Source organism: Podarcis liolepis (genome assembly GCF_965112155.1).
Source record: "Podarcis liolepis genome assembly, chromosome: 5".
Classification (NCBI taxonomy): Eukaryota; Metazoa; Chordata; class Lepidosauria; order Squamata; family Lacertidae; genus Podarcis; species Podarcis liolepis.
In genome coordinates this window covers 80,793,682-80,819,223 of record NC_139556.1, presented here as the reverse complement: position 1 = coordinate 80,819,223, position 25,542 = coordinate 80,793,682, and the positions used below count along the sequence as shown (strand labels likewise).

The window sequence follows — 25,542 nt, the reverse complement described above, 5'->3', positions numbered from 1 at the left end:
GTTTATTATGTCTATTTGAAAATTAGATTCTTTTTCTACATAACGCTTTTCTTTCAGATCTTTTTTGAACATTTCATTTACTTGAAAATAATGCAACCAGTCATATACATGATTCCTTTGACGTTTTGCGGCTCTGTCTTGAAAGCAGTGGCTTTTGAGAAATATCTTGAGGATCCTTGATTGTCTATGCAGTTGTACTCATACTGAATATGTGGGATGTGGGAAAAGACCATGCATACACTAAATGTGGCTCTATCATGTGACAAGGACTACTGAGATAAAAGTATGCAGAGTAGGAGAAGTAACTAAAAGTAGATAACAAGATGTCAGTCTGGGAGGAACCGAGAGATTGTGGATCGATATAAGAGATGTTTGTGGATTATTAACAATGAGCTTATTAAAAATCTAACAAGCCTATTTCCACAAGGGAAATACTAAGACAAAACCAGTTATAAACTGCATCGAGTTTGTCCTCCAAATAATTTCAAAGGAATGTAAGCTACAACATTATTTTTAGAATGCATGCAAAATGCTTCCTGTTCCCTCTCCTCCTTTGCAATAAATAGTATTTCCACGTCTCTAAAAAGCACCAGCGCGTACACCCAGAGGCACCCAGAGCATAATTGCTGTCTTTTCTAAAAAGCCTATAATAAATCTGGATCTCCTTCTGGAGGAGCAGGAATACAAGAGGCCACCCCAGATTGTATGGAAACCAGTGATCGGGCAGAACAATGTCCACATTTACATCTGGAAGCAAATTCACATTAAAAGGAAAACCAGAAACATTCCAAGACAAGACATAAAAGCTAAATTTACATCCTTTGACCTTTGCATGGGGTTTTCGGCTATGGTAATGGATAATTTGTTTGCATAACCCCTATCCTGTTTTTGATGTGCTATGTCACCCTTCAAAATGCTTCTCGTAGTGTCCCCTTTTACAAGTGTATTGAAAATGATCCTGGAAGACGAACCTCTAAGAATTGCAGGGAACTAAATGTAGGTAGCTTTAGGGCAGACAGATGAAGTTTATTATAGGGGAGAAAAGCTGTGCCTGATGGAATTTTCCTTTCAGTGCAGTTCTTAAAGGCACAGCAGTTCCCTATCCTCCCAGGAAATGTAGGAACCTATTATAGAAGGCAATCTTCACACTGGAAGAATATTTGCAGCAAATGTTGCTGTGTCTGAGCAAATGAATATAGCACACCAATACAGTGTGAGGAGCGAACGACTTCAGTCTCTGGGTCTATACATCAACTGAGAGTGTGTCATTTTCTGACGTCTTTGCCGGCAATCTGGTAAGCTGCACTGTGGCTTATTTGTCTCAACCTGTATTTATCAGCAGCGGCAGCAAAGCTCATCTAAGGGGGCCCAATGCACAGTCGATCTTGTTTCCTTCAATTTGTTGTATACCTAAATGAGCTTGATGTGCTCTTGAAATAAGTCGCTCGCAGCAGTCAGAAGAAGAGGTGGCAAGTCGAGAGAAAATACAGCAAAGCTTCCTACAGCAATGTGCGGAGATTCTCAGTTGTCCCAAGAGGCTGGGGAAACCTAGCCAGAGTCGGTTCAGCAAAAGCATTCTGTTGAGAAGCAAGCCATCCCTCTCATCAATATCTCATCAAATTCCGAAAAAGAGAAGAGGCAAGGAAGCCTTTTACACCTGCCTGTATGCCTTTCTTCCTGAGTGAGCCTTTGCTACAATGAACAAAGCCACAGCCGTGGACCCTTGGGGTCTCTTCTAGCCCTACAAGTCTATGATTCTATGTTCATTAAGTAGATATTATTAATGTAAGTTTCCACCTTACCACCTTGTCCACATCGGTCTTACAGGCAGTGACTCTATTGGCAGAGGTGCTATTGGCTCCTCCCACTAGAAAATCAGGCATCCTTCTAGGTACAGAAAGCAGCTGTCTCAAAGCTGGGTATGGAAAGGAGAAGAAAGTACTGGGAGGGTAGAAATGAGGCATTATCAGTTACAGTGATACCTCGGGTTACAGATGCTTCAGGTTACAGACGCTTCAGGTTACAGACTCCGCTAACCCAGAAATAGTACCTCGGGTTAAGAACTTTGCTTCAGGATGACAACAGAAATCACGCAGCGGTGGTGCAGCAGTAGCGGGAGGCCCCATTAGCTAAAGTGGTACCTCAGGTTAAGAACAGTTTCAGGTTAAGAACAGACCTCCAGAACGAATTAAGTTCTTAACCCGAGGTACCACTGTACTTAGTTCATGACAACCTTTGGCTCAGTGCTCACCTAATATTCACAAAAAGGAGTGATTTAGAAACAGGAACCCCTTTTTGTAATTAAACATTCTAGAATCAATACAGCTGGAATTAAATAAAACATTCTGTTACTTGAACAGAGCCATGAGTGTAGCCGGGGGGGGGGGAGCTGCCACCCCTAAACCAATTAAGTAAATAAAAGTATTTAAATAACTGACCAGTCATGTCGCAGATAGCTCGGTTCTGCTTCCGACAATATAAATCCTGTTCCACTAACATAAATCCTCGCTACACCCATTTACAAAGCTGATTAGGTCAGGAATCAGCCCTTGAGGCAAAGTCCAGTACTTGAGTCAACACAATCCAGGCTACAAAGGGGCAAGGATTTTCAGAGAGCAGGGATATTTGGGTGCCTGGTCTACTCATGGAAAAGCCAAATGATTTGGGGGCATCAGGTCTACCCACTGACCTGGTCTATGCATTGAAGAGAGGGGATTCCGTGTCTACTCAGCCTCAAGCCAAAATCAAGAGTCACTGGTAGATTCACTGGAACATCATTTTCACATGCGTTTGCTAGCTAAAGGCAACCAAGTTAATTGTCAGTTTAAAGGCCAGAATGCAAGGAAATCCTGTGGTGTTCAGCTAGGTAAAGGTAAAAGGACCCCTGACCATTAGGTTGCGGTGCTCATCTCGCTTTATTGGCCGAGGGAGCTGGCGTACAGCTTCCGGGTCATATGGCCAGCATGACTAAGCCGCTTCTGGTGAACGAGAGCAGTGCACGGAAATGCGGTTTCCCTTCCCGCTGGAGCGGTACCTATTAATCTACTTGCATTTTGACGTGCTTTCGAACTGCTAGGTTGGCAGGAGCAGGGACCGAGCAACGGGAGCTCACCCTGTTGTGGTGATTTGAACCGCCGACCTTCTGATCAGCAAGCCCTAGGCTCTGTGGTTTAGACCACAGCGCTACCCGTGAAGAGCTAAGTGGCCTTAATTCAAAGACATGAAGTTAGAAAAGGTTTGAATTGAGAAATTTGGAACCTAGGAAGTTGCCTTCTACCAAGTCCTGTCATTGGACCACCTAGCTTTGATTCTTGCATTGTAGGGTATTGGAATAGGTGACAGTCTAGGCCCCTTCCAATTCTACAATTCTATGATTGTTTAGCTCAGCACTGTCTAAACTGACTGGCAGTGGATGTCGCAGGTTTCAGACAGGGATCTTTTCCAGTCTTATCTGAAGATGCCAGGGATGGAACATGGGGCCTTGTGCTGCAGATGTGCTCAAGTTCTGAGCTTCAGTTTCCCACCAAATTAGGCTAGGCTACATGAAAGATCCAAAAATCAGTACAGCATAAGAAGAAAGAAGTGCCTTTCTAGATCATCTAAACCAGTAGCCTGTTCTCACAATGGCCAGCTTGCAGGACCTGAGAACAAGAGCACTCTCCACTCCTGCAGTTTACAGCAACTGGTATTCAGAAACATTAGTGCCTCTCCTTGTGGAAGCAGAGAATAGCCATCATGGCTAGTAGCCTCAACCTCACAAACAAATCATCTTTGAACGCCATCTAAGTTAGCGATCATCATCAAGTTGGTCTCGTACTACCTTGAGCTAAAATCAATGCAAATGTGGTGTAAAAATTATGTTCTAAAGAAACTGCATACTTTTGAAGACTTAAGTTTTACTTTAGGTTCTTAGGTTGGATGGTCATCTCTCATGGATGCTTTAATGGAGATCCCTGCATTGCAGGGGGTTGGACTAGATGACCCTGGAGGTCCCTCCCAACTCTACAACTCTGTGATTCTGTAATAACATCTGGAAGGCACCCCTGGATTTCTTGATAAATTTTACATTTTGGGAAACCATGGAAAGAGGGGAGGAAGGAAGAGGCAAGCAAAGCAATGGAAAGAGACAAGGTGGCACTTTCAAAGATATCTTGCATCTCTTATTTTTTGAAATGTACAAGAGAAAAAACAGATCCATAGTGATTACAAGTTCCCATTCTATTCAGCAAGAATTCATTCTCCTGGAACAATACCAAGAATTCTTGCATGGCCTGTGAGATACAGTCCTGTCTTCCAGAAATTTAATTAGACACGCCTCAAACCATAATCACTTTTTGGACTTGATCGGTGTTAGAACAATCAGCCTTCATTCATCTCAGTTTCCTGGGTGCTTCAGATGTACTAAGTGGATTTCAGACTGAAACTCCAGGCTGTGCACATTAATGCAGTCTGAGCCTTGAGCGCAAAGCATCCCCCAGATGTTTACAGCCAGAGCTCTGACAGCTGCGCAAAGCAGCCACTAGGTAACACTAGGCAGCTGCCTAGAGCATTGCAGTGTACACGAGCCTCATACAGATGATTTGGAAGTAAATTGTGAAACGCCTTCACTGCCTGGCTTGACAATCTCCATTGTGAAATGAGACACCCTTTCCTGACTTTTACAGACAAATCCGTTTTCCAAGCTTTCCCACGCTTATTGAAAGTGGGGGCAGGGAGCAGGGGGCAGTCTCGGGATATGGGCTAGCATGATAAAGGTACATTAGGGAATGTCCTTGACTGGGACGCTCCGAGACCAGAGAGAAGAGACGGTGGAAGAAGATTGGAAGAAGTTTAAGGAATATTTGAAAAAAATATGTTAATATTTAAATCTTAGAATAGCTTTGGAAGTGGATATAGGCTGTAGGGTTAGAAGTAGAAGATAGTGTATTTTAAAATAGCATTATTTGTAACTGATAAAATGTGAAGATTTTTATGGTTAAAGTAAGCGTCATAAAACACGGGTGGTGCTGTGGGTAAAACCTCAGTGCCTAGGGCTTGCCGATCGCATGGTTGGCCGTTCGAATCCCCGCGGCGGGGTGCGCTCCCGTCGTTCGGTCCCAGCGCCTGCCAACCTAGCAGTTCGAAAGCACCCCCGGGTGCAAGTAGATAAATAGGGACCGCTTACCAGCGGGAAGGTAAACGGCGTTCCGTGTGCTGCGCTGGCTTGCCAGATGCAGCTTGTCACGCTGGCCCCGTGACCCGGAAGTGTCTGCAGACAGCGCTGGCTCCCGGCCTATAAAGTGAGATGAGCGCACAACCCTAGAGTCTGGCAAGACTGGCCCATATGGGCAGGGTTACCTTTACCTTTAAGCGTCATAAAAAAAATGGTTAGAAATTATGATATATGTAAACTTTTAAAAATGAGGTAAAATGAAAATCAGATAGGGGGGACTTGGGGAAGCCCACCTAACAATGTTTAGAAAAAATAAGGATACGACAAGAATTTGTTTGTATTGTTTGTTTTCTGTTTGTGTTGTTTATTTGTGTTATAAAATGAATTTCAAAAAATGAAAAAAAAAATAATAATCTATTCAAACAGGAATAAGGAATCTCAGGCCTGGAGCCAAATGTGGACCCTTGAGCATTTCTCTCTGTTTCTTGTCACTCCCAAAACCACTGTTCCTCTCCTCAGGCCAACAGCCCTCACCAGTGCCCACCACTGACATGTGACTGCTGGAAGGTTTCCCAGAATGCAATGCAAGAAATCCCGGCTGAGAAAGTCCACCATCCCTGCATTAAGAGGAAGCATATGTTCTATCACTTCCCCTTGATTTAATGTTGATGCTTCATGTATAGGTTCCTGCAATACGCCTTTAGAAAAAGCACCTTCATTTTCACATCCACCTCAGTAGAATGTGAAATTCTTGTCACACTGTTGTGAATAGGCCTCTTTTTGTAAGTCCATGTAATCAAATATTTTTTTCATGTGCCACCAAAGTCAGCATATCGAGAGTCCAATTATTTACTGAGGGAGTTTTGGTTACTTCCCAGTTTTGTAATATGAATAGTAACTAACGTGGCCCTGTTGAACCACAATTGAGATTCTGGCTCCAGCTTCCAGTAGCCTGGGGCATGGTGTAGTATGGTGTGGTTTAGTTATATACGTACTGCTCTTTGGTCCAAAGGACCCCAGAGCCATGAAGAACATCAATACATATGAAAAAAGAAATATACAATCAAAGTACAATATAATAGATTGTACTTCAGAACAGAATACAACTAAAAATGATTATCATTTGATGCTGTGCATTGGAAGCAGCAAATTGCATTCCACTTGGCTTCTTTGCAGGAGCAAGGAAATAATCAGAACCTCATTGGGGTTTCTTACCCAGCTACTAGAGTGTTAGGCTGTCCAAAGGCTTCTGGCACATCCTTCATTTAGCACTGAACAATGGGTGTTGCAGAGGTTCTGCCTCTGGCTGCCCTGCCATAAATACTTGCAAGGAACTAGAGGACGTTATATCAAGCTTGAGTGATAGGCCAAGGGACCAATAGCATGCAAACAGGCTCTTCACACAATTCTCCCATTCCCAGAGTACTGCCCCACCCAAAATACAGATGTCATTCTCACAACCACAGCCGACATTCACTGCGTAAGTAGCCCACCTCTTTGAGTCATCCATAGCAACCAAGGATGCTTTAAAAGTCTGTCTATTTAGGTAGCCTTTTCATGTTTAATATGGTTACAGTGGTACCTCGCAAGACAAATGCCTCGCAAGACAAAAAACTCGCTAGACGAAAGGGTTTTTTGTTTTTTGAGCTGCTTCGCAAGACGATTTTCCCTATGGGCTTGCTTCGCAAGACGGAAACGTCTTGCAAGTTTGTTTCCTTTTTCTTAACACCGCTAATACAGTTGCGACTTGACTTCGAGGAGCAACTCATAGAACGCGGTGTGGTAGCCTTTTTTGAGGTTTTTAAAGACTTTGGTGATTTTTGAAGCTTTTCCAAAACTTTCCCGACACCGTGCTTCGCAAGGCGAAAAAAATCTCAAGACGACAAAACTCGCAGAACAAATTAATTTCGTCTTGCGAGGCACCACTGTACTTGATTTAATTTGGTTTTATTAATTGCCATTCACTATTTCTCTTGTACTCTGCTCGCTTTCATTTCTTTACAAATTTTGTTAATTGCATCTTACATGGCTTGCGTTTTCTGGGGTTGGGATGTTATGAAGATGGAAGCTCACATAGGAGGGAGGGCAGTTTTATGAGGATAGGTTAAGTCAGTTGTAGAAGAGTTAAATATTAGGGGCTTCAGCCAAATAATGCAGCAGATCTGTTGATTTAAGGGTCTTCCCCCCTCCCAAGTCAAAGAGAGATATGAATACCAATCAAAGTTGGATTAGGACTTCCTTTTCTTTTCTATGCCTTATAGCTCATTGCCCCTCTATATATCTATGTTTCTCTAGGTCTGTGTGATTTGAAACAAGCGAGGGTGTCCAAAATGTTTCCAGCACAGCACTGAAGAGCTCTGTATTTATTTTAAACCACAGTAGCAGATTATTTTTTTAAATGTTAAATGCTCTATTTAAAGAGTTAAACGAAAAACCCAACCCCAATTCCTACATGGCTCTGCTTTAATTTAAGAAAATCAACCAACCCAGAACTATTTAGAATTCTACAGGTAGCATTCTAGATAGGACATATAGCTTGAGGCTGTCAGAGGAAAGAAGCAAGTACTGGAAAAGCCAGTGTGAAACTGTGAAGTTTTAAAAATGTAGACGTCAGAATACACTCCACTTGCCCCTCCTTTGGGATCATGGAGGAAAGTGAATCCCTTTTACTTCCCCCATAAAAAGTTCCTGGACCTATCTGTATACAATTGGGCAGGCTTAATCCATTCTAAAGGCACTCTCGTGCCTGCAAATTTCACCCACTTTGACCAAAAGGCAAAAAAGTTATAGCAGCTTTAAGATTCTCCATTATAGTGAAAAGGGAATACAGAACATCATTTTATAGAGCGACTCAGAACATGAGCTATAGGTTGTAGAGGAAGGAGCACAGAGCAAATCAGTAACAGAATGGAAGAATGGGGAAGATTAAACCTATGCACATAGCAATTAAATACATCACAGACCATTTTTATAGAACTTGCATTGTAGTATTATAACTCAATAAAGAACTGTGAAATTTAAGAAAGGCGACATGTTTTCATACTGTTGATTAAATTCATGGCATCTAAGAAAGCGAAGAGTGCATTTTCAGCAATGCAAATAAGCAAGGGATAATTGGTTTGCTGTGTTTTCAGCAATGAATATAATAAGTGAGGCACAATTAGTTTGTTAACAATGGCTTGTTGACTTTTGGAAGCGACATTAAGGAATATTAACAATTTTGTTTCTTTCCAGCGTTCAGGTGGCTCCTTAGCAATTCCTTTGTGTGCATTTCAAGGGACCGTATCTCTCCATGCGCCTACAGGAAAAACCCTCTCTTTATCTACATATGAGGTAAGCACGGAGGGACAGAAAATAACGCCCACATCGAAGAAAATTGAAGTGTATCGCTCCAAGAGCGTGGGTCATGAGCCAAACCCTGAGGATTCTCCAACCACATTTGCTGACACGAGCGTCAAGATCCATTTAGAAGTGCTTGAAATTTGTGACAACGAAGAAGCTATGGACACAGTGTCAATCATCAGCAACATCAGCCAGTCATCAACCCAAGTCCGGTCTCCATCCTTGCGCTATTCTCGGAAAGAGAACAGATTTGTCTCGTGTGATTTAGGGGAATCGGCTTCCTATTCGCTCTTCATACCGTCAAACAATCCCAACAACGATATTAACATATCAATCCCAGACACTGTGGAAGCCCACAGGCAGAATAGTAAAAAGCAACACATGGAGAAAGAAGGCTATCAAGAGGAGATACAAATGTTAAACAAAGCATACAGAAAAAGAGAAGAAAGCGGTGCCAGCAACTAAAATAAACAGTTTACTTCAGACCTGAATAATTTGGGTTTTCTGAGTCAATACATTCTGTTATTTTTTCTTTTTGCTTGGACATGAGTTAAGAATATTGCTGCGGCAATGGAAAACGTCAGCACATTTAAGATAGAAATCAAGATATAATGCAGCAAGGGTCACAATCCTGCATATCATTTAAGCAGGATTTAAGCAGGATTTAAGCAGCCTAACTGCGTGCAGAATTGTAGTTAAAGCTTTTAAAGCAGCTCTAATGGGCTACCAGGGCAGGGAGGAGATAATCTTTTTTTCTAAATTAATACTTTATTGCATTTGTTTTGGTTTTCAGTAACGAGCTACCTACCTTTGGAAATATACAGGATCTGCTTGAAGAGCTGCTTCCGACCAGAATTTTTTATCATTTATTTCAAAACTTTTTTATTATAATAAAATGTTTTAGAATAAGCTCCTCCAGGGTTCTAAATCCAGTGATGCTGAATGTTGGAAGATTGAGGACAAACACAGCACATAAACCATGGAATTCAGCAGTGATGATTGGGGATGGGGAGAAATTAAATTTAGTATGCATTTAAAGCCAAATCTATCAGATTTGCACTTTTCAGAACAAAATGAGAACTGAAACACAGCCATCCTTCAAAATTCACATTAATTTGAATTTTGCAATGCAGTTCTCCCACCCAAGAATGTCGACAAAAGTGCACATATTAAGAGGAAAATGTGCATAAAACAATATATTGGTGGGAATAATTTACAAAATTGCGTTATAAGAAATTGTTTCCAAAAATGTGTACATTAGTCAAAACTGCACACAAAAACATGCTTATTATGAGAAATTTGCACTGAAATGCTGAAAAAAAAATCATAAAGATATATATATGGACCTGCAAACTATAGCAGAAATGTGAAGAGCTGAATTTAAGACTGGGGAAAATGAGAAATTGAGAGAACCAAAACGGGCCAATTTTTCCATCCCTAGTGGTGATCACCAAATTGGATAGCTTTAAAGGGGGATTAGGGGGAAAAAATGACAAATAAGGATACTAACCATAATGGCTGTGTACTACCTCCAGTGTTGGAGCAAGCATGCTTCTGAATCCCAGCTGCTGGGAATCTCTAGCTGGAAGAGTGCTTTGCAGTCAGGTGGGTTTCCCATTGGCGTCTGGTTGGCCACTGTGAGAATGGGATGCTGGACTACATGGGACTTTGGCCTGATCCAGTAGGTCTCTCCTTATGTTCTGTAGAAGTTCAATGCCCATTACATGGATGGCTGCATAGTTGAGAAATGAATGTAACAGGATCCATGGGCTTGTCCCAACTCTACCCTACACCCAATACTAATCACACGGGGAAGGGGGTACACATCTGATGATAGCTACAGTATAGGATGTAAAGGAAGCAAATTTATATGTTCAGTTTAAGCTGTTTCAAAAAAACACATATAGATTGTCCATTTTTAATGAATGTTCAACTCTAGCATGACAGCAAACTGTCATTAAACCTGGGTAACCAAAATTAGAAAGGAAGAGAATCCCTGACTAATCAGTACCAAAGAACAAAAGTCAGAAACAATATGATGCAACATACTGCTCAGTTTTTCATTACTCACAAATTAAAATATTAAAGAGCATTAAACATTTAAAACACACATTTGCAATCATTTCATTAACACGGTGAATTTTAAAATGTTTTCACATTTTAGATCAGTTACGAAACATCTGCATATATAAATAACAACAAATTACGTGAGGTTTTTTTGCATCATTTGGTTTTTCACTTCTAAACTGTTTATTAAAATTTAAGTATTCACATCTTGTAAATATGGAAACATGTATTTTGACATAATTGCTTTGTATCGTATTGCACAAGCTATCCAAAAAGCTGAGACCCTGCGTTGCAACTTTTGGTTTTGATAATTCAATACAAACACTGTCGCTTACCTGAATCACAGACTGGGCTCTCCAGCGATGACAAATTCAACACCATGTCAGTACTGCAAAACTCTTCTTATGAGTTACAATGTATATGATCACAGGCCAAATATATGAAGTTGGAAAGTAATGTAGCCTTAAATATTTTGTAGACAGGGATGCCAAATGATTCTTCCTGTAGTTATGGGCACACCATGTTTCAGATCCCATATGAGGAAGTCAATTCTTCATTGTACCTGTGCTGCATTACTGTAGTCACATACCAATGGGAAACTGGTTAACTAATATTAGGCCCTGACTCATATATGGGAATAACTAGTAGAACAAGTCTTGAAATTTACCAACTCTTATTTATTTCATTTAAAGTTCATTTAGAGTTGGATTCCGTTCCAAGATGGTGGCACGTTCATACGCTGCGGCTCTGAGCTCCCAATATCTTAAGGTCCATATATAGCAACACCCTAGAGGTCCCGGGCCCTGAGGAAGTTAATTAGCCTCAACCAGAGCCAGGGCCTTTTCAACACTGGCTCCGGCCTCCGTCTCATGAGACCACGTCCCTACAGGATCTGATTTCTTTCCGCAGGGCCTGTAAGACAGAGTTGTTCCACCTTGACTTTGGCTTAGAATCAGTTTGAGTCCCTCCCCCTCTTTCTTTTTCCTTTCTCCTCCTATGAAGAGACTAATTCCCTTTCTCCTCCTATGAAGCATCCTAATGTTTTAATGTTGTATCTTAATCTTTTAAATTGTATTTTAATCAACTTGTTTTTATTATTGGTTGTTAGCCGCCCTGAGCCCGGTCTTGGCTGGAGAGGGTGGGGTATAAATAAAAATTTATTATTATTATTAAATTCCAACTGTCTTACAAGGAGCTGGTGGAACTACTTGGTCTTTCCCCATATTTTAACCTCACAACAGCCCTGTGAGGTAGGTTTCAGCTGAGGTTTGGTTACTGGTCCAAGGTCGCCCAGTAAGCTTCAGGGCCGAGTGGGAATTTGAACCTGAGTTTCTTCAGTCCTAGATTCAGGTAGGTAGCCATGTTGGTCTGCCGCCATCATCAAAATAATAATAATAAAAATTGTCCAGTAGCACCTTATAGACCAACTAAGTTTGTTCTGATATAAGCTTTCATGTGCATGCACACTTCTTCAGATACACTGAAGTCACCAGACCCTGGACAATTTTTTATTATTTTTATTCAGTCCTAGTCTGACACTCTAAGCATTACCCCACGCATCTTCTTGTGATTTAAGATTTTTGACTACTTCAGGTAACCTGTTTCCACAAGAATCCACAAGGGCAATGATTGCCCCAAAAAACCACATTTAATTGATTGAATCAACTACTTCTTACTCTGGTCATGCTCTTACAAAGGCAACAGAATGGGTGCCTGAGATTCACTGGTGCTCTGCTTTTAATCTGTGTTGAAGCCATCAGTCTGCCAATGGCGGTGATTAATTTATATTTCAGACTCTACTGAGTTTCATCAATACAAAAGGGGATTTTCAACCTTTCAAGTTATTAATTCGGAACTCCAATCTCGGTTCATCATTTGTTGTTGCAACTTGGAAGTCCATGGATGCAGATTGTATTCTTATTGTGTATGGAGAACAGGGTGGAAGTGAGGGGGATCCCTCTTTTTAAATTGCTAGAACAGAGGTGAGAAACTACAGCCCAGAAGTGAAATGCAACTTGCAGAAATTGACTTAGAGCTCTCAAAATGCTTGTGACGGGCTTGTTACACTTCCTCACTCCAACTTCTCCAAGGGTCATGGAGAATTCCTTGATGAAATAAGCTGAGAGTACTTTCTAGAGGCAATGGTACAAAGCAGGAGATTCTCGCACACGACACCTGTGGATGTACCAAAGAAAACATTTTTATAGCTGGAATCAGTATGTGGTGGGGTGCAGATCTGCCCAGAGAAGTTCTGCTAGAAATAAGGTATTTTTTTACTTTGCTTTTGTCAGTGTTTTTGTTCCCAAGCAGGGAGCTCCTAATTTGAATTACAAATTGTAACTAAGCAAAAATATTTTGGAACTGTGAACTAGCAACAAGACTGTGAAGGGAATATTATAGGCCAAAGTTGTTAGAAATAGTAAAAACCATCCTGGCTTTTGGAATCCTGTTCAACTGGGTGTCTTTTCTTTTAAGAGAGTTCAATATTTTGTGTAGGAAACAATTTTACAGATGATACTTTAACGCTGGTTAGTTGTGTTTATCTTGGGTTAGACTTTAGATGCATTAAAATTTAGCATAAAGTGGTCCTCAGCTCAACCTGATTGTAAAGTAATGTACTGCTGTTGTATGATAGAAAGTGAATAAATTTCCTTGTACAGCAATTCCATAAACTGAGCTCTGTTCAGTGTCTGATTTGTGTTTCTTTCTGAATTCATGGTAATATTTTGCATGTGTTCATTCATAACGCAGTTCCATCCCATGTCCACATTAATCTGTGAATTAAAACAAACCCAAATTCATATGAAAATTTGCATCAAAATACAAATTTTCCTGCTGATTTAAACGGGGGTGATATTCAAATAAGTCTTACTCAGGGTAGGCCCACTGAAATCTGTGGCTGGTATTCAACGCTAGTCCTACTCTGAGTGGACTCACTGTTGTTAATGAACATAGCTAAGGTTGATTCATTGCACTGGGTATGCTCTGAGCAGGAATTCTTTGAATACAGCCCATGAGACTCAAATACATTGGATACAATGAGTCTACTTGGAGTATTATGAAGTTTGGCTATTGCCCTATGCATTTTGCAATAAACTGTGTGTGCATTTAAATATCTATTTAAAAACTTACTTTATAACTATATGAATTTTATCTCAATGCACACATTTCTAAACCCATTTTTCCTCATAAAATACACATTTTAAACAAATTTTGGTATATTCTTGGAGCGAAGAATTGTGTCGCAAAAATTGAAGAAGCGTAAAATCCAAATAATTAAGTTTAGACCTGCACACTAGCCCAGGAGGTGCAGATCAAATCAGTTCAGCTCAGAACCCATGGGAACTGAATTTCTCAGGCATCCCTAAGTGTAAACAACCACATCCCATTTATTTGTCAGTCAAGAGCTACTTGCTCTGTGCGCAAGGAGACACAGTTCCTCTTCCTTCCTCTGGTTCATGCATTAGTGAACACTGGAAATGGGGCATTGCTTATCATTTTTAGAAGCCCTCTTGGATTTAAATTTTTAAAACCCTTTTAAATATCTAATGAGAAATGATTTCGTCCTTTCCCTCTTTGAATCCCCCCCACCCCCTTTTCTTTTCCTGTGACCTTTAATGTACACCAGAACACAGCCTTGACATTTGCAGGCAAAAGGATGTGTTGTCAAAGTGACCTTTTTTTGAAGGTGACTTCAAAGAGATGTGCTCCAGCCAGCCCTTTGCAGGGAAGCAGAAAAAGCTTGGGAATATATGGAAAGCAGATGCAACTTACACCCAAGCTTACCGGGTGGCTTCAGACTACTGAATAATGCATTTCACATCACACTGAAAACTGGGAAGCTCAGTATTGAGAGCATTCTCAGCTAAATTAGTCAGATTTCTGCCATCACCCTAGAGATCAATTCCTATTTAGTTGGAAAGCGGACCTTAGCAGAACATCAACTCTCTGCTGCTCTGAGCATTAGGAAACTGAACTTCCTTTGGAAAGCTGAACTCCACTGCTGGTAGAGGCTGACAACTCACTGATGGATTTGAGTTTCAGGGTTAGGGTCAAAGGTCAGCATGGCTGAGCATCTGCCAAGGGTTCACACACCAACAGAAGGGCCACTGGTAAGTGCCCTTGGAACTGTTCACCTGCTTGCTTGTTCACCCACCTCTCAGGCCCCTCTGCACTATACATTTAAAGCAGATCCTACCACTTTAAACAGTCATGGCTTCCCCCTATGAATCCTGGGGGCTGCAGTTCATTTAGGATGCTGACAGTTGCTAGCAGACCCCTATTCCCCACACAATTCCCAGAGTTCCCTGGGTAGACGGATTGTTAAACCAGTCCAAAAACTGTAGCTCTGTGAGGTGGGACGCGGGTGGCGCTGTGGGTTAAACCACAGAGCCTAGGACATGCCGATCAGAGGGTCGGCGGTTCGAATCCCTGCGAAAGGGTGAGCTCCCGTTGCTCGGTCCCTGCTCCTGTCAACCTAGCAGTTCGAAAGCACCTCAAAGTGCAAATAGATAAATAGGTACCGCTCCGGTGGGAAGGTAAACGGCATTTCCGTGCGCTGCTCTGGTTTGCCAGAAGTGGCTTAGTCATGCTGGCCACATGACCTGGAAGCTGTACGCCGGCTCCCTCAGCCAATAAAGCGAGATGAGCGCCGCAACCCCAGAGTCAGTCACGACTGGACCAAATGGTCAGGGATCCCTTTACCTTTTACCTTATTCCCTTAACAGCACCCTTAACATACAACTGTTTGAAATATATAGTACAGATGGGGCTTCCTCTGGCCCAGACAAGTTAGATAAACAATATTGCCATAATCATATAAAGTATTATGCAGGGCTTTTTTCTGCTAAAACTCACCGGAACTCAGTTCTGGCACCTCTTAGGTGGGCACCATTGCCGTTATAAGAGAACAACGGAGGCAGAGAGCCTTCTCGGTAGTGGCGCACACCCTGTGGAACGCCTTCCCATCAGATGTCAAGGAAATAAACAACTATCCAACTTTTAGAAGACATCTGAAAGCAGCCCGGTATTGGGAAATTTTTAATGTCTGATGATTTAACAATTTTTTATATGCTGTAAGCCACCCAGAGTGGTTAGGGAAGCCCAGCCAGATGGGCAGGGTAGAAATATTATTATTATTATTATTATTATTATTATTATTATTATTATTATTGAGTTCTGGCACCTTTTTTCTCTAGAAAAATAGCACTGGTATTATGAACAATTCTTCCAAATTAAAATTATCCCAAATCTCATTAGCCCTAGCATACCAGTGGTACAATATGTCAGTGCATCTGGTTGTTAACCAGGTTGGTGGTTTGAGACTACCCAGGTACCGCTGTTTGCAGGATTCCAGTATTGCAGGGGGCTGGACCAGATGACTCTCAGGGTCCCTTCCAACTCTACAATTCTAGGATTCTAGTGCTTAAAATTAGCTCACGCAAGTGGCGAATTCTACCCAACTTAGTAGGACGTACAGGGAAATTTCTAATCAGAAGTTCAGTCAGTTCAATTGGACTTACAAGTTGCGAGGAAAGGTGCAGAGCTCAATGCAGTGCACCTGATTGGTATGCAGAAGTTCCAGGTAAGACTCAGAAGGGTCTCTGCCTGTGATCTGGGAGAGCTGCAGCCAGCCAGTGTAGACAGTAGTGAGCTCAATGGACCAATAGTCTCAGTAAAAAGCAGCTTCCTATGTTCCGATGTTGAAGCTACCAGCATGAGTTCGACCAAACTGCGGGAGGCAGTGGAAGACAGAAGTGCCTGGCGTGCTCTGGTCCATGGGGTCACGAAGAGTCGGACACGACTAAACAGCAACAACAACATGTTCCGATGGGTGTAGGATTACTCCCATGTAAAGATGTTTAGGCTTAGGCTGCAAGAACACCAACCAAATGCAGGATTGTGGTTTGTGAGCCAGTGGTATGTGAAGTGGAATGACGTCTCTTTGTTTCTCATTTTGAATAATTTTTGAAAGTTACATCCTGTCTGGATTACTGAAATGCCTTTGGAAAGCATTCAGAAACTTCAGCAGGACCAAGCTGCTATTGCCAGATTGCTGACCAAAGCTAGTTTCAAGAACAGAAACCCCTTGTTCCAACAGCTCCAATGGCCCATTTCTGGGCATAATTCAGAGGACTGGTTATGACCTGCAAAGCCCAATCTGGCTTGGATCTAGACTACCTAAATGGCGGTACTTCCCTATGGGAGTCTGCCTGGGCAGACCTTTCTCTTAGTCCTGCTACCTTCACAGGCCCATTTCGTAAGGACACAAGAGAGGGCCTTCTCAGTAGCTGTTCCCGGATTGTGGGACTCCCTTCCACAAAAGGCTAGCTTGGCCAGCAAAGACTTTTTGTTTATTCAGACAGGCCTTTGGCCACTAACTGGCTGCTATGGCAGAGTCTTTGGAGAACAGGTGTTGTACATTCTTGTTTCTCTTTTGTGTGTGCTTTCAAATGACTTTAGGGTTCTCAGTGCTGTTTTTAATAGGGTTTCTTATTTGTTTTTTAAAATATTTATACTGAGCTTGTGCTTTAAGCTACATTTGTTTAAATTCATGCTGTGAGTTGATCCTATACAGGGTAAAAGGAAGAGTATTAAATAAATAAATAAATAAATAAATAAATAACATATTTTCATCCTTTAAAATCAGTCATTTATTCTGAACTATAAATTCCTCATAAACCTCTAATAGGTTTTGTTGTTATGCTAATGGGTTATTTCCATAACACCTTGCAGTATTTAGCAGAATAATGAATATAAGATTACCATGGATTGATAAGAGGCTCCGAGATGTTTGTTTCCATGCCATTTTGCATCTTATAATTTTAGACAATGCTCACAGGCCAAAAAACAAAATGCATTAATCATATTTTTTATTCTCTTTTCCAAACCCATAAGCAATGCTTCACCTGTCAATTCCCAAAGCATGCAACTAGTGTAATATTTCTATGACTTCTATCTGCTTTGTGAGACAATGGAAAGAAATGGTATCATAGGAATGGCTTCTTCACATGTCTGAATAAGCCATTAGAGACATAACTTTCCTATCACTTGAAGTCATCTCAAATGGATTGGGTGCATGGGAGTCAGAGTCCAACAACTGGAGGGACACAGGCCCATGCCTGGTTTAGGTCTAGCAAATCATGTTAGTTTTTGACATGGTAAATCCCACATGAAGTGACCATGTTGTTTAAAGAGAGGCCTTTTATCCTCACCTATGGAATGCTGTCCCCAACAATTGTTTTAGAACAACATTGGAACTGCAAACCACTCTGAAAGTCAGGCTGACAGCAGGATATGATGCAAAATTAGTAATGAACCAACGATGCCAACCCAGTTGGTTGAGAATGAGACTCTTAATCTCAGGGTTTGAGCCTCACATTGGGCAAAAGATCCCTGCATTGCAGGAGTGGACAAGGTGACCCTTGTGGTCCCTTCCAACTCTACAATTCTATGATTCTCTGTTGTGTGATCTAAAGGCACAGAAATGTGGTATTATTCCCATGTTCAGAAATGTCTATAGCAACAATTACCGTATTGGCCTGAATATAACCCTCACTTTCCCTCCAAATTCCAACCATGAAAAGTTAAAGTGTGGCTTATATTCGCAACCTTACAGTATGCAGCCAGGACGCGGGGCAAACAGCGCCAGGAGCACGGCAAAGCGACACCCGCCCTACGCGTAGTCCCCTGTCTTCTCCCCCAAGGCTGGGAAGGGAGAGAGTGAGGAAGGAGAAAGGCTGCTGGCAACGCAGCGCGACCCCCCCCCCCCAAGTATGCAGCCAGGAGCAGCAAGGATGTAACGGCTTATATTTGGGCATTTTTTCTTTTTTTCTCCCCCCCCCCTCTAATTTTAATGGTGCGGCTTATATTCAGGTGCGGCTTATATTCGGTCCAATAAGGTATACAAAAAAATGGTAAGTCAAGAGACTTGGATGAAATGATGTACCGTACATGAGTGCTGAACTGGCTATAATATGGCTATCTAATAAGCCCTCCTCTCCCCCAGTTCTGAAAATGATTGCATCGTAGGATCATTGTAGGAAAATGACAATACAGCCCATTATAGCCAGTGTCTTTTATATTTTCCTGTATTGTTTTTTATCATGAAAGCAAAGTTCTACTATAGTAGTTTGCATTTTTGAAGAACCACGAATGAATTGTTTGCAGGCTCGAGGAAGAAGTGCAGCTCTGAAAAAAGAAGTCAAATTTCACTGAACCTGTATGAGAAGCCATGATTTCTGAAATTGCAGCATGCCAGTGTACTACTTAGTACAAATGTACATCGTAAACGCTTAGTAATTGGACTCACTGAGATTTGTTCTCTAGTTGATGAGATTCTCTGTTGCTTTAAGCTAGTGAATGGAACACATTCATCTTTCATAATCTGTTCGGAACATCTTGTTACACAAAAGTCCATCATGTAACTAGCTTATTATTTTACGTCAGAGTTTTTAAAGAAAGTAATGCATACAAAAGAAGCATAATGTGTACTGACTTGGCTACTAATAGCTCTGAATAGTGAATGAAGCAAAGTGGTAAGGAAAATATGACCATCATATTTGTTCCCTATTCGAGTATATCACAAAAGTGAGCAATTTCGCACAGGCATAAGGCACCACTTTGTATACATTGGAATAAATCCAGTTTTTTAACCCCAGCTAGTAAATAGAATTTTTCTTCCACTTGACCCCAAGTGACTACCACTACCACTATCTTGCCTTCCTTCCTTCCTTCCTTCCTTCCTTCCTTCCTTCCTTCCTTCCCAATCAAACAGACAATTGGTATTGATAAATTATTATTTCAACAATTCATATACTGCTTAACCACAATCCTTTTGAAGCAATATGCAGGAAACTGAATACAATAAAAATTAGCTATTAAATCAGAATTCAATTAAAAACCCTGCTTGATTAATTATAAACAGTCTTCAGTAAATGCTGGACATTCAACAAGGACGGGGACGAATCTCAACTGGAAGGGACTTCCATAAAATTGAGCCCACAATACTACACACATGGTTCCTGGCAATTCCCGTCAGGGAACTTCTGTCAGGCCAAGCCAGCATGAAACTCTTCTTCTTCTTTCTTCATACTTTTAAAATTCCCTATCCAAATATTCAGTACTTTTTTACAGACCTTTTTTACAGCACTTTTTTACAGACCTACCGATGCAAACCTATGCAGATAATGCACATAATCAGGAAATGTTTAAAATTCAATTACATTTGAAATTCAGTCATTAAATTTCAGTTTGCTGCATTTAGCACTTGACAGCCAATCTAGCCAGATGTTTAATTACATCAATGGGTCCTTGTAGTTTCAAAGGGAGATTTGTTAAACGTAGAGCTTTTGCTAACTGCCTCGTCTGAAAAGTCAGCAACCACTATGCCATTAATCAATTTAAGAGACTAAGAAAGAACAACATTACCATGGAAATGTAACTGTGTTCCTCTAACCACTGTGTAATCATGAACTGAATCCAACATTTGCAGCTAAAACAACCTTTGGTGACAGATGCTAAGCAATGGAGGGAAAGGGAGACATTTTGCCTTCATGGAAATTGTCTTGAGAAAAGGACACTGCAATTTTGAGAGCTATTTGTGAAAATCTTCTGAAGAGCATCTTCAATTTACATAAGCAGAAGTGATGGCATAAATAACTAAAGCTGGATAGATAATATGTTATGGTTACCTAGGCAGCAAAAACATCTCTTGTGTTCTTCCCGGCATGGAAAAAGGACTTGGAAGAACAGCCCCAAAAGGCAGAAATTAACAATGAGTTCTACATCAAATTATTTCCAATATCACAAATTCTGTGGACACTCCCCTACCACTTATTCGAAACACACACCAGATCACCTACATCTAGACTTGTGAAGAACACATTGAACTCCACATTCTGGGATTTACATGTTTCTAACGGGCATGTGTGTGTGCTACAGTCCGAGCACCAGTCTTCATTGGCATTTTCAGCATTAAATTATACTGGTTGCCAATCTACTTGCCAATGCAAGGTTTTTGGGCAGCTTCTACAATCACCACACTATACATTTAAAGCATACAGCTTTCTCCAAAGACTCCTGGAAACTGTAGCTCATTAAGGTGCTGGGAATTGTAGCTCTGATGGATAAACTATGGTTTCCAGGAATTTTTGGAAGAAACCCTGTGTTATGATGTATGGTGTGGATGTAACTAGAACAGCAACAGGAAACACCTTACTCCATCCAGATACAGGTAAATTGAGCTCCACCTAGTGATTAAACTACAGTGGTACCTCTGGTTATGAACTTAATTCGTTCTGGAGGTCATTCTTAAGCTGAAACCGTTATTATCATGAGGTGCGCTTTCGCTAATGGGGCTTCTTGCTGCGCACGTGCCTCTGGTGTGCAATTTCCGTTCGCATCCTGGAGCAAAGTTTGCAACCAGGAGCAGCGGAGCTCGTAACCAGAAGCGTTCATAACCAGAGGTACCACTGTATATAATGACACTACCCACCACTCTGCTTCCATTTCCCAAGTAATAACTTATGTCATGTAGTACAGTTTAATTTCTATATAAGAAGTATGAAGTCAATCTTGTCTGAAAATCATATTTGGGTTCTCTTACATGAAAGCTCTTTCTCGTCCACAGATGTATATAAATTATTATTATTATTAGTTTATTTTTGGGTTTTCTGGCTTACAAACAATCGCAAAGGAAACAGATAAGATGTAAATAAATCCCCTTTGACTTCCTTCCTCCCCTTTTGTGGGTCCTTATGTCAACCTTTTCTTCTGCATCTCATCTGTTAGTCCAATTCTATCAAATCTTTAATTAATCCATAGTCCAACTTTTAACTACCAGTGTCATATCAACCCTACTAATAATTTTACTTGTTTACAATAATTTTTAATAGACTATATATTTTCCCCATTCCTTATTAACATTTTGTTCTTCCTGATTCCCAGTTCTTCTGGTCAATTTTGCCATTTCAGCTTAGTACATTAGTTTAAGCTGCAATTCTTCCCTGGTAGGGACTGTACTTTCTTTCCATCTCTGAGCTAACAAAGTCCAGGCAGCTTAGAATATTATTTTTAGTGAGGAGACAAATGACATTCTGCAGATTTGTAATGGCACACTTTCCTAAAGAAGTGTTACACAAGCTCTATTGTAATGAAAGCAGCATGGCGAATGAAAGCTTTGTGAGGGATAGACAACAGTTTCCAGGATTCCTGGGTGTGTATTTAAAATGTATGTATGTATGTATGTGTGTGTGTGAACAGACTGCAAAGTGGATTAAAATGTGCATACAGGGATGCAGTGAACACATATAAACACATGAGTATAATTTCCTGATAAGAAGCTGCTGAAATAATTAACTTAATCTGTTTTGTTATTTAAAGAATTTTATTTTTTTACTCTTTCAGTTGAAGCCGAGAATGAGGAGATGAAGTCAGGATACTAGACAACAGGATATTACTACAAAGACTTCCAGCTTCTTTCTTCATGCCTCCCTTCTCACTGCCCCCCCCCCCCCCAATTCCTCTGGGGGATCAATCAGTGGTTTGAAAGTAGGGAAGTGAAACAGTAGAAAAATATATTCAGAGCAATGCAAATATTGAATGATAAAAAGGAGCCTTGTGCAATAAATGCTATTCAGCAGCCACTTACCAGCATCACAACATTAATCCCCAACACAACAAAAGGAGCATTAATTGCCATTAAAGCCCAGTAATTCCACTAATGATTTCAGAAAGAAAAACAAGACCATTTTTGGTATCTCACAGAGCTGGAATGAAATAAGCTGGATGAGATAGCAACTCAAGCAGTGCATAAAAGTCACAAAGATGTATATATAAAAGCAAAATAGGAAAAATATTCTTACTTTCCACCAGGTATCTTTGAAATATTTCAAATTCAACATTAAGCTGAAATTTAGATTCAGTGCTGTTTCCTTATGGACTGAAGTGTACAGACTTAAAATATTTTTTCATCTATGTATTTATTATTTACATAATTTATTTGCTGATAATAATCACAACAATAAAGTATAAAAACTAATATAGCAAATTATAACTGCAAAACAGCAATAGCCAATTACAGTATTTACCACTCACCTGTCACAGCGGTGGGCGTGGGCTTCCCAAGGCCAGGTGACACCCCCCCATCGTTCTGCCCGCCCCCTTCCAGCTGGCCAATGGGCGGCTGGCAGGGGGAGGAGCGAGGGCCAGGTAGGGCAGGCTCCTGCCGACCATAATCCCAGTCGGTCTCTGGAGCGTCACCCATCCCTCCCTCTAATTTAATGTGTTTTCTTGCAGGCTAACCTTTCTTCCTAGGTCCGTGAACATTGCTACAGTCGCACGGTGGTTGGTGTTTCCCAGAGCTGGTAAGGAATTTTTCCCTGCTCTGCAGGTTTTGCCTTCCCCGTAGCAATTGTCACAACTTTGGCAGTTTTAGGCCTTGGGCGGTATCCTATAGTCTATCTTCGAAATGGAGGGTGGCATTACAGTGGTACAGCGCAAGACGAACGCCTCGCAAGACGGAAAACCCGCTAGACGAAAGGGTTTTCCGTTTTGGAGGCGCTTCGCAAAACGAATTTCCCTATGGGCTTGCTTCGCAAGACGAAAGCCCATAGGGAAATCTCTGGGACAGCGGGGAAGCGCAGCGCATTTAGAAGCGCTCGGGAAAGCAGAGCACTTCGCTGCTTTGCCCAGAGTGCTTTTAAATGCGGGCGGCTGGGAGGGAATCCCTTGGCCCCCCGCTGGACTTCCCGAAGCTCTTTTGAAGTCCGGCGGGGGTCCAAGGGATTCCTTCCCAGCCGCCCACGTTTAAAAGCACTCCGGGCAAAGCAGCGCACTTCGCTGCTTTGCCCGGAGTGCTTTTAAATGCGGGCGGCTGGGAGGGAATCCCTTGGCCCCCCGCTGGACTTCCCGAAGCTCTTTTGAAGTCCAGCGGGGGTCCAAGGGATTCCTTCCCAGCCGCCCACGTTTAAAAGCACTCCGGGCAAAGCAGCGCACTTCGCTGCTTTGCCCGGAGTGCTTTTAAATGCGGGCGGCTGGGAGGGAATCCCTTGGCCCCCCTGCTGGACTTCCCGAAGCTCTTTTGAAGTCCAGCGGGGGTCCAAGGGATTCCTTCCCAGCCGCCCACGTTTAAAAGCACTCCGGGGAAAGCAGCGCACTTCGCTGCTTTGCCCGGAGTGCTTTTAAACGTGGGCGGCTGGGAAGGAATCCCTTGGACCCCCGCCGGACTTCAAAAGAGCTTCGGGAAGTCCAGCGGGGGGCCAAGGGATTCCCTCCCAGCCGCCCGCCTTTAGAGGCGCTCGGGGGAACACCTGCCCCCGCCGGCCCACTTCGGAAAGCTGTTCCGAAGTGGGGCGGGGGGCGGGGACACCTGGCCCCGCCGGCCCACTTCGGAAAGCTGTTCCGAAGTGGGGCGGGGGGGCGGGGACACCTGGCCCCGCCGGCCCACTTCGGAAAGCTGTTCCGAAGTGGGGCGGGGGGGCGGGGACACCTGGCCCCGCCGGCCCACTTCGGAAAGCTGTTCCGAAGTGGGGCGGGGGGCGGGGACACCTGGCCCCGCCGCCCCACTTCGGAAAGCTGTTCCGAAGTGGGGAGGGGGGCGGGAACACCTGGCCCTGCCGCCCCACTTCGGAAAACTGTTCCGAAGTGGGGCGGGGGGGGCGGGGACACCTGCCCCATCCGCCCCACTTCGGAAAGCTGTTCCGAAGTGGGGCGGGGGGCGGGAACACCTTCTGAAGGCGGGCAGGGGGCGAAAGTCTTTGTCCCCCCTGCCTGCCTTCCCAGGGGCTTTTAAATCGCCCCGGACAGCGGAGAAGTCCTCCGCTGTCCGGAGCGATTTTAAAATGCCGCCCGCCAGCATTTTAAGATAGCCCCGCACAGCGGAGAAGTCCTCCGCTGTCCCAGGGTTTTTTAAAATGCTGGGGGTGGGAAGAAAAGCCCTTGTCCCCCCCCCCCCCAGCCTTCAGAAGAGGTCCGGGGACAGACTGTCCCCGGACCTGGTCTGAAGGCGGTTTCCCTAGGAACGCATTAATTGATTTTCAATGCATTCCTATGGGAAACCGTGCATCGCAAGACGAAAAAACCGCAAGACGAAGAGAATTGCGGAACGAATTAATTTCGTCTTGCGAGGCACCACTGTATTATGCATCCCCCATGTGGCGGCGTATGCAGGTTGGGGTGCTATATTGTCAACCCCTCTAGGGCTCATTAAAGACTAAAGGGTTTACCATAGCAGGTACTTTCATAGAAGAGAGAGAACTTTCTCAGACACATTAAGTTTTGTTCTATAGATGGGGTATAGAGATAAGCAGTGCATTTAGTAGTCTTACAGAACCAAATGTGTACACTCCCCCATTTTAATCATGTGTGCCACTGGGGACAATACTTTGGACCTGTTGGATTTAGCTCTGGTACATGAAAGATTCTCCCTGAGATCATTAAGAGCACAATCCTATGCTTGAGTACTACTCGGGATAAGACCCACAAACAAAGCTTCCTTGTGCCTTGGATCCTAGCCTAAAACCACAGGTCATGCACTGTGTGTGTGTGTGTGTGTGTGTGTGTGTGTGTGTGTGTTAGTTTTGCTGCAACAATGGCTCAGCATGTCTGGCTCTTAAATCAGAAGGTTGGTGGTTTGAGCCCACACAGAGACTGCTGCATTGCAGGGGGTCGGACTAGATGATCCTCTGCGCTCCTTCCCGACTCTACAATTCTACGAAACAGACTAACAGCTCAATCCTAACCACGTTTTACTGAAGTCCTACTGAATACAATGTGGATTATTCCAAAATAAGTAGGGTCACCACTGCAGTCTGACATAGCCACTCTTTAATTTAATTTCCTAGCCTAAAACCACAGAATGGCTACAGCCTATATTATTATGATTGCTGTTATTACTATTAAATGTGTTATAGAAAAATAGGGGTGGTTGGCTTTTGCTGCCCAACTCCCCAAGGGACTGAGTCCCCTAAGTCTGATCGGTC

At 42.5% G+C, this 25,542-nt stretch overlaps 1 protein-coding gene and 1 long non-coding RNA gene across 2 annotated transcripts in view; both read left to right on the top strand.

The window, feature by feature from the left end:
* GPR149 (G protein-coupled receptor 149) overlaps positions 1-9,974 on the top strand; it is a 43,573-nt gene extending 33,599 nt beyond the window's left edge. The window contains exon 4 of the mRNA XM_083504117.1: positions 8,387-9,974. Within this exon, the coding sequence (XP_083360243.1) occupies positions 8,387-8,959 (573 nt within the window). The 3' untranslated portion in view covers positions 8,960-9,974. The remainder of the gene's footprint in view (positions 1-8,386) is intronic.
* A 1,623-nt stretch (positions 9,975-11,597) lies between these two features.
* LOC310707546 lies at positions 11,598-11,950 on the top strand. The gene is made up of 2 exons (XR_014526565.1): positions 11,598-11,772; positions 11,803-11,950. It is a non-coding gene; the product is annotated as an uncharacterized lncRNA (long non-coding RNA).
* The last annotated feature ends 13,592 nt before the right edge of the window (positions 11,951-25,542 follow it).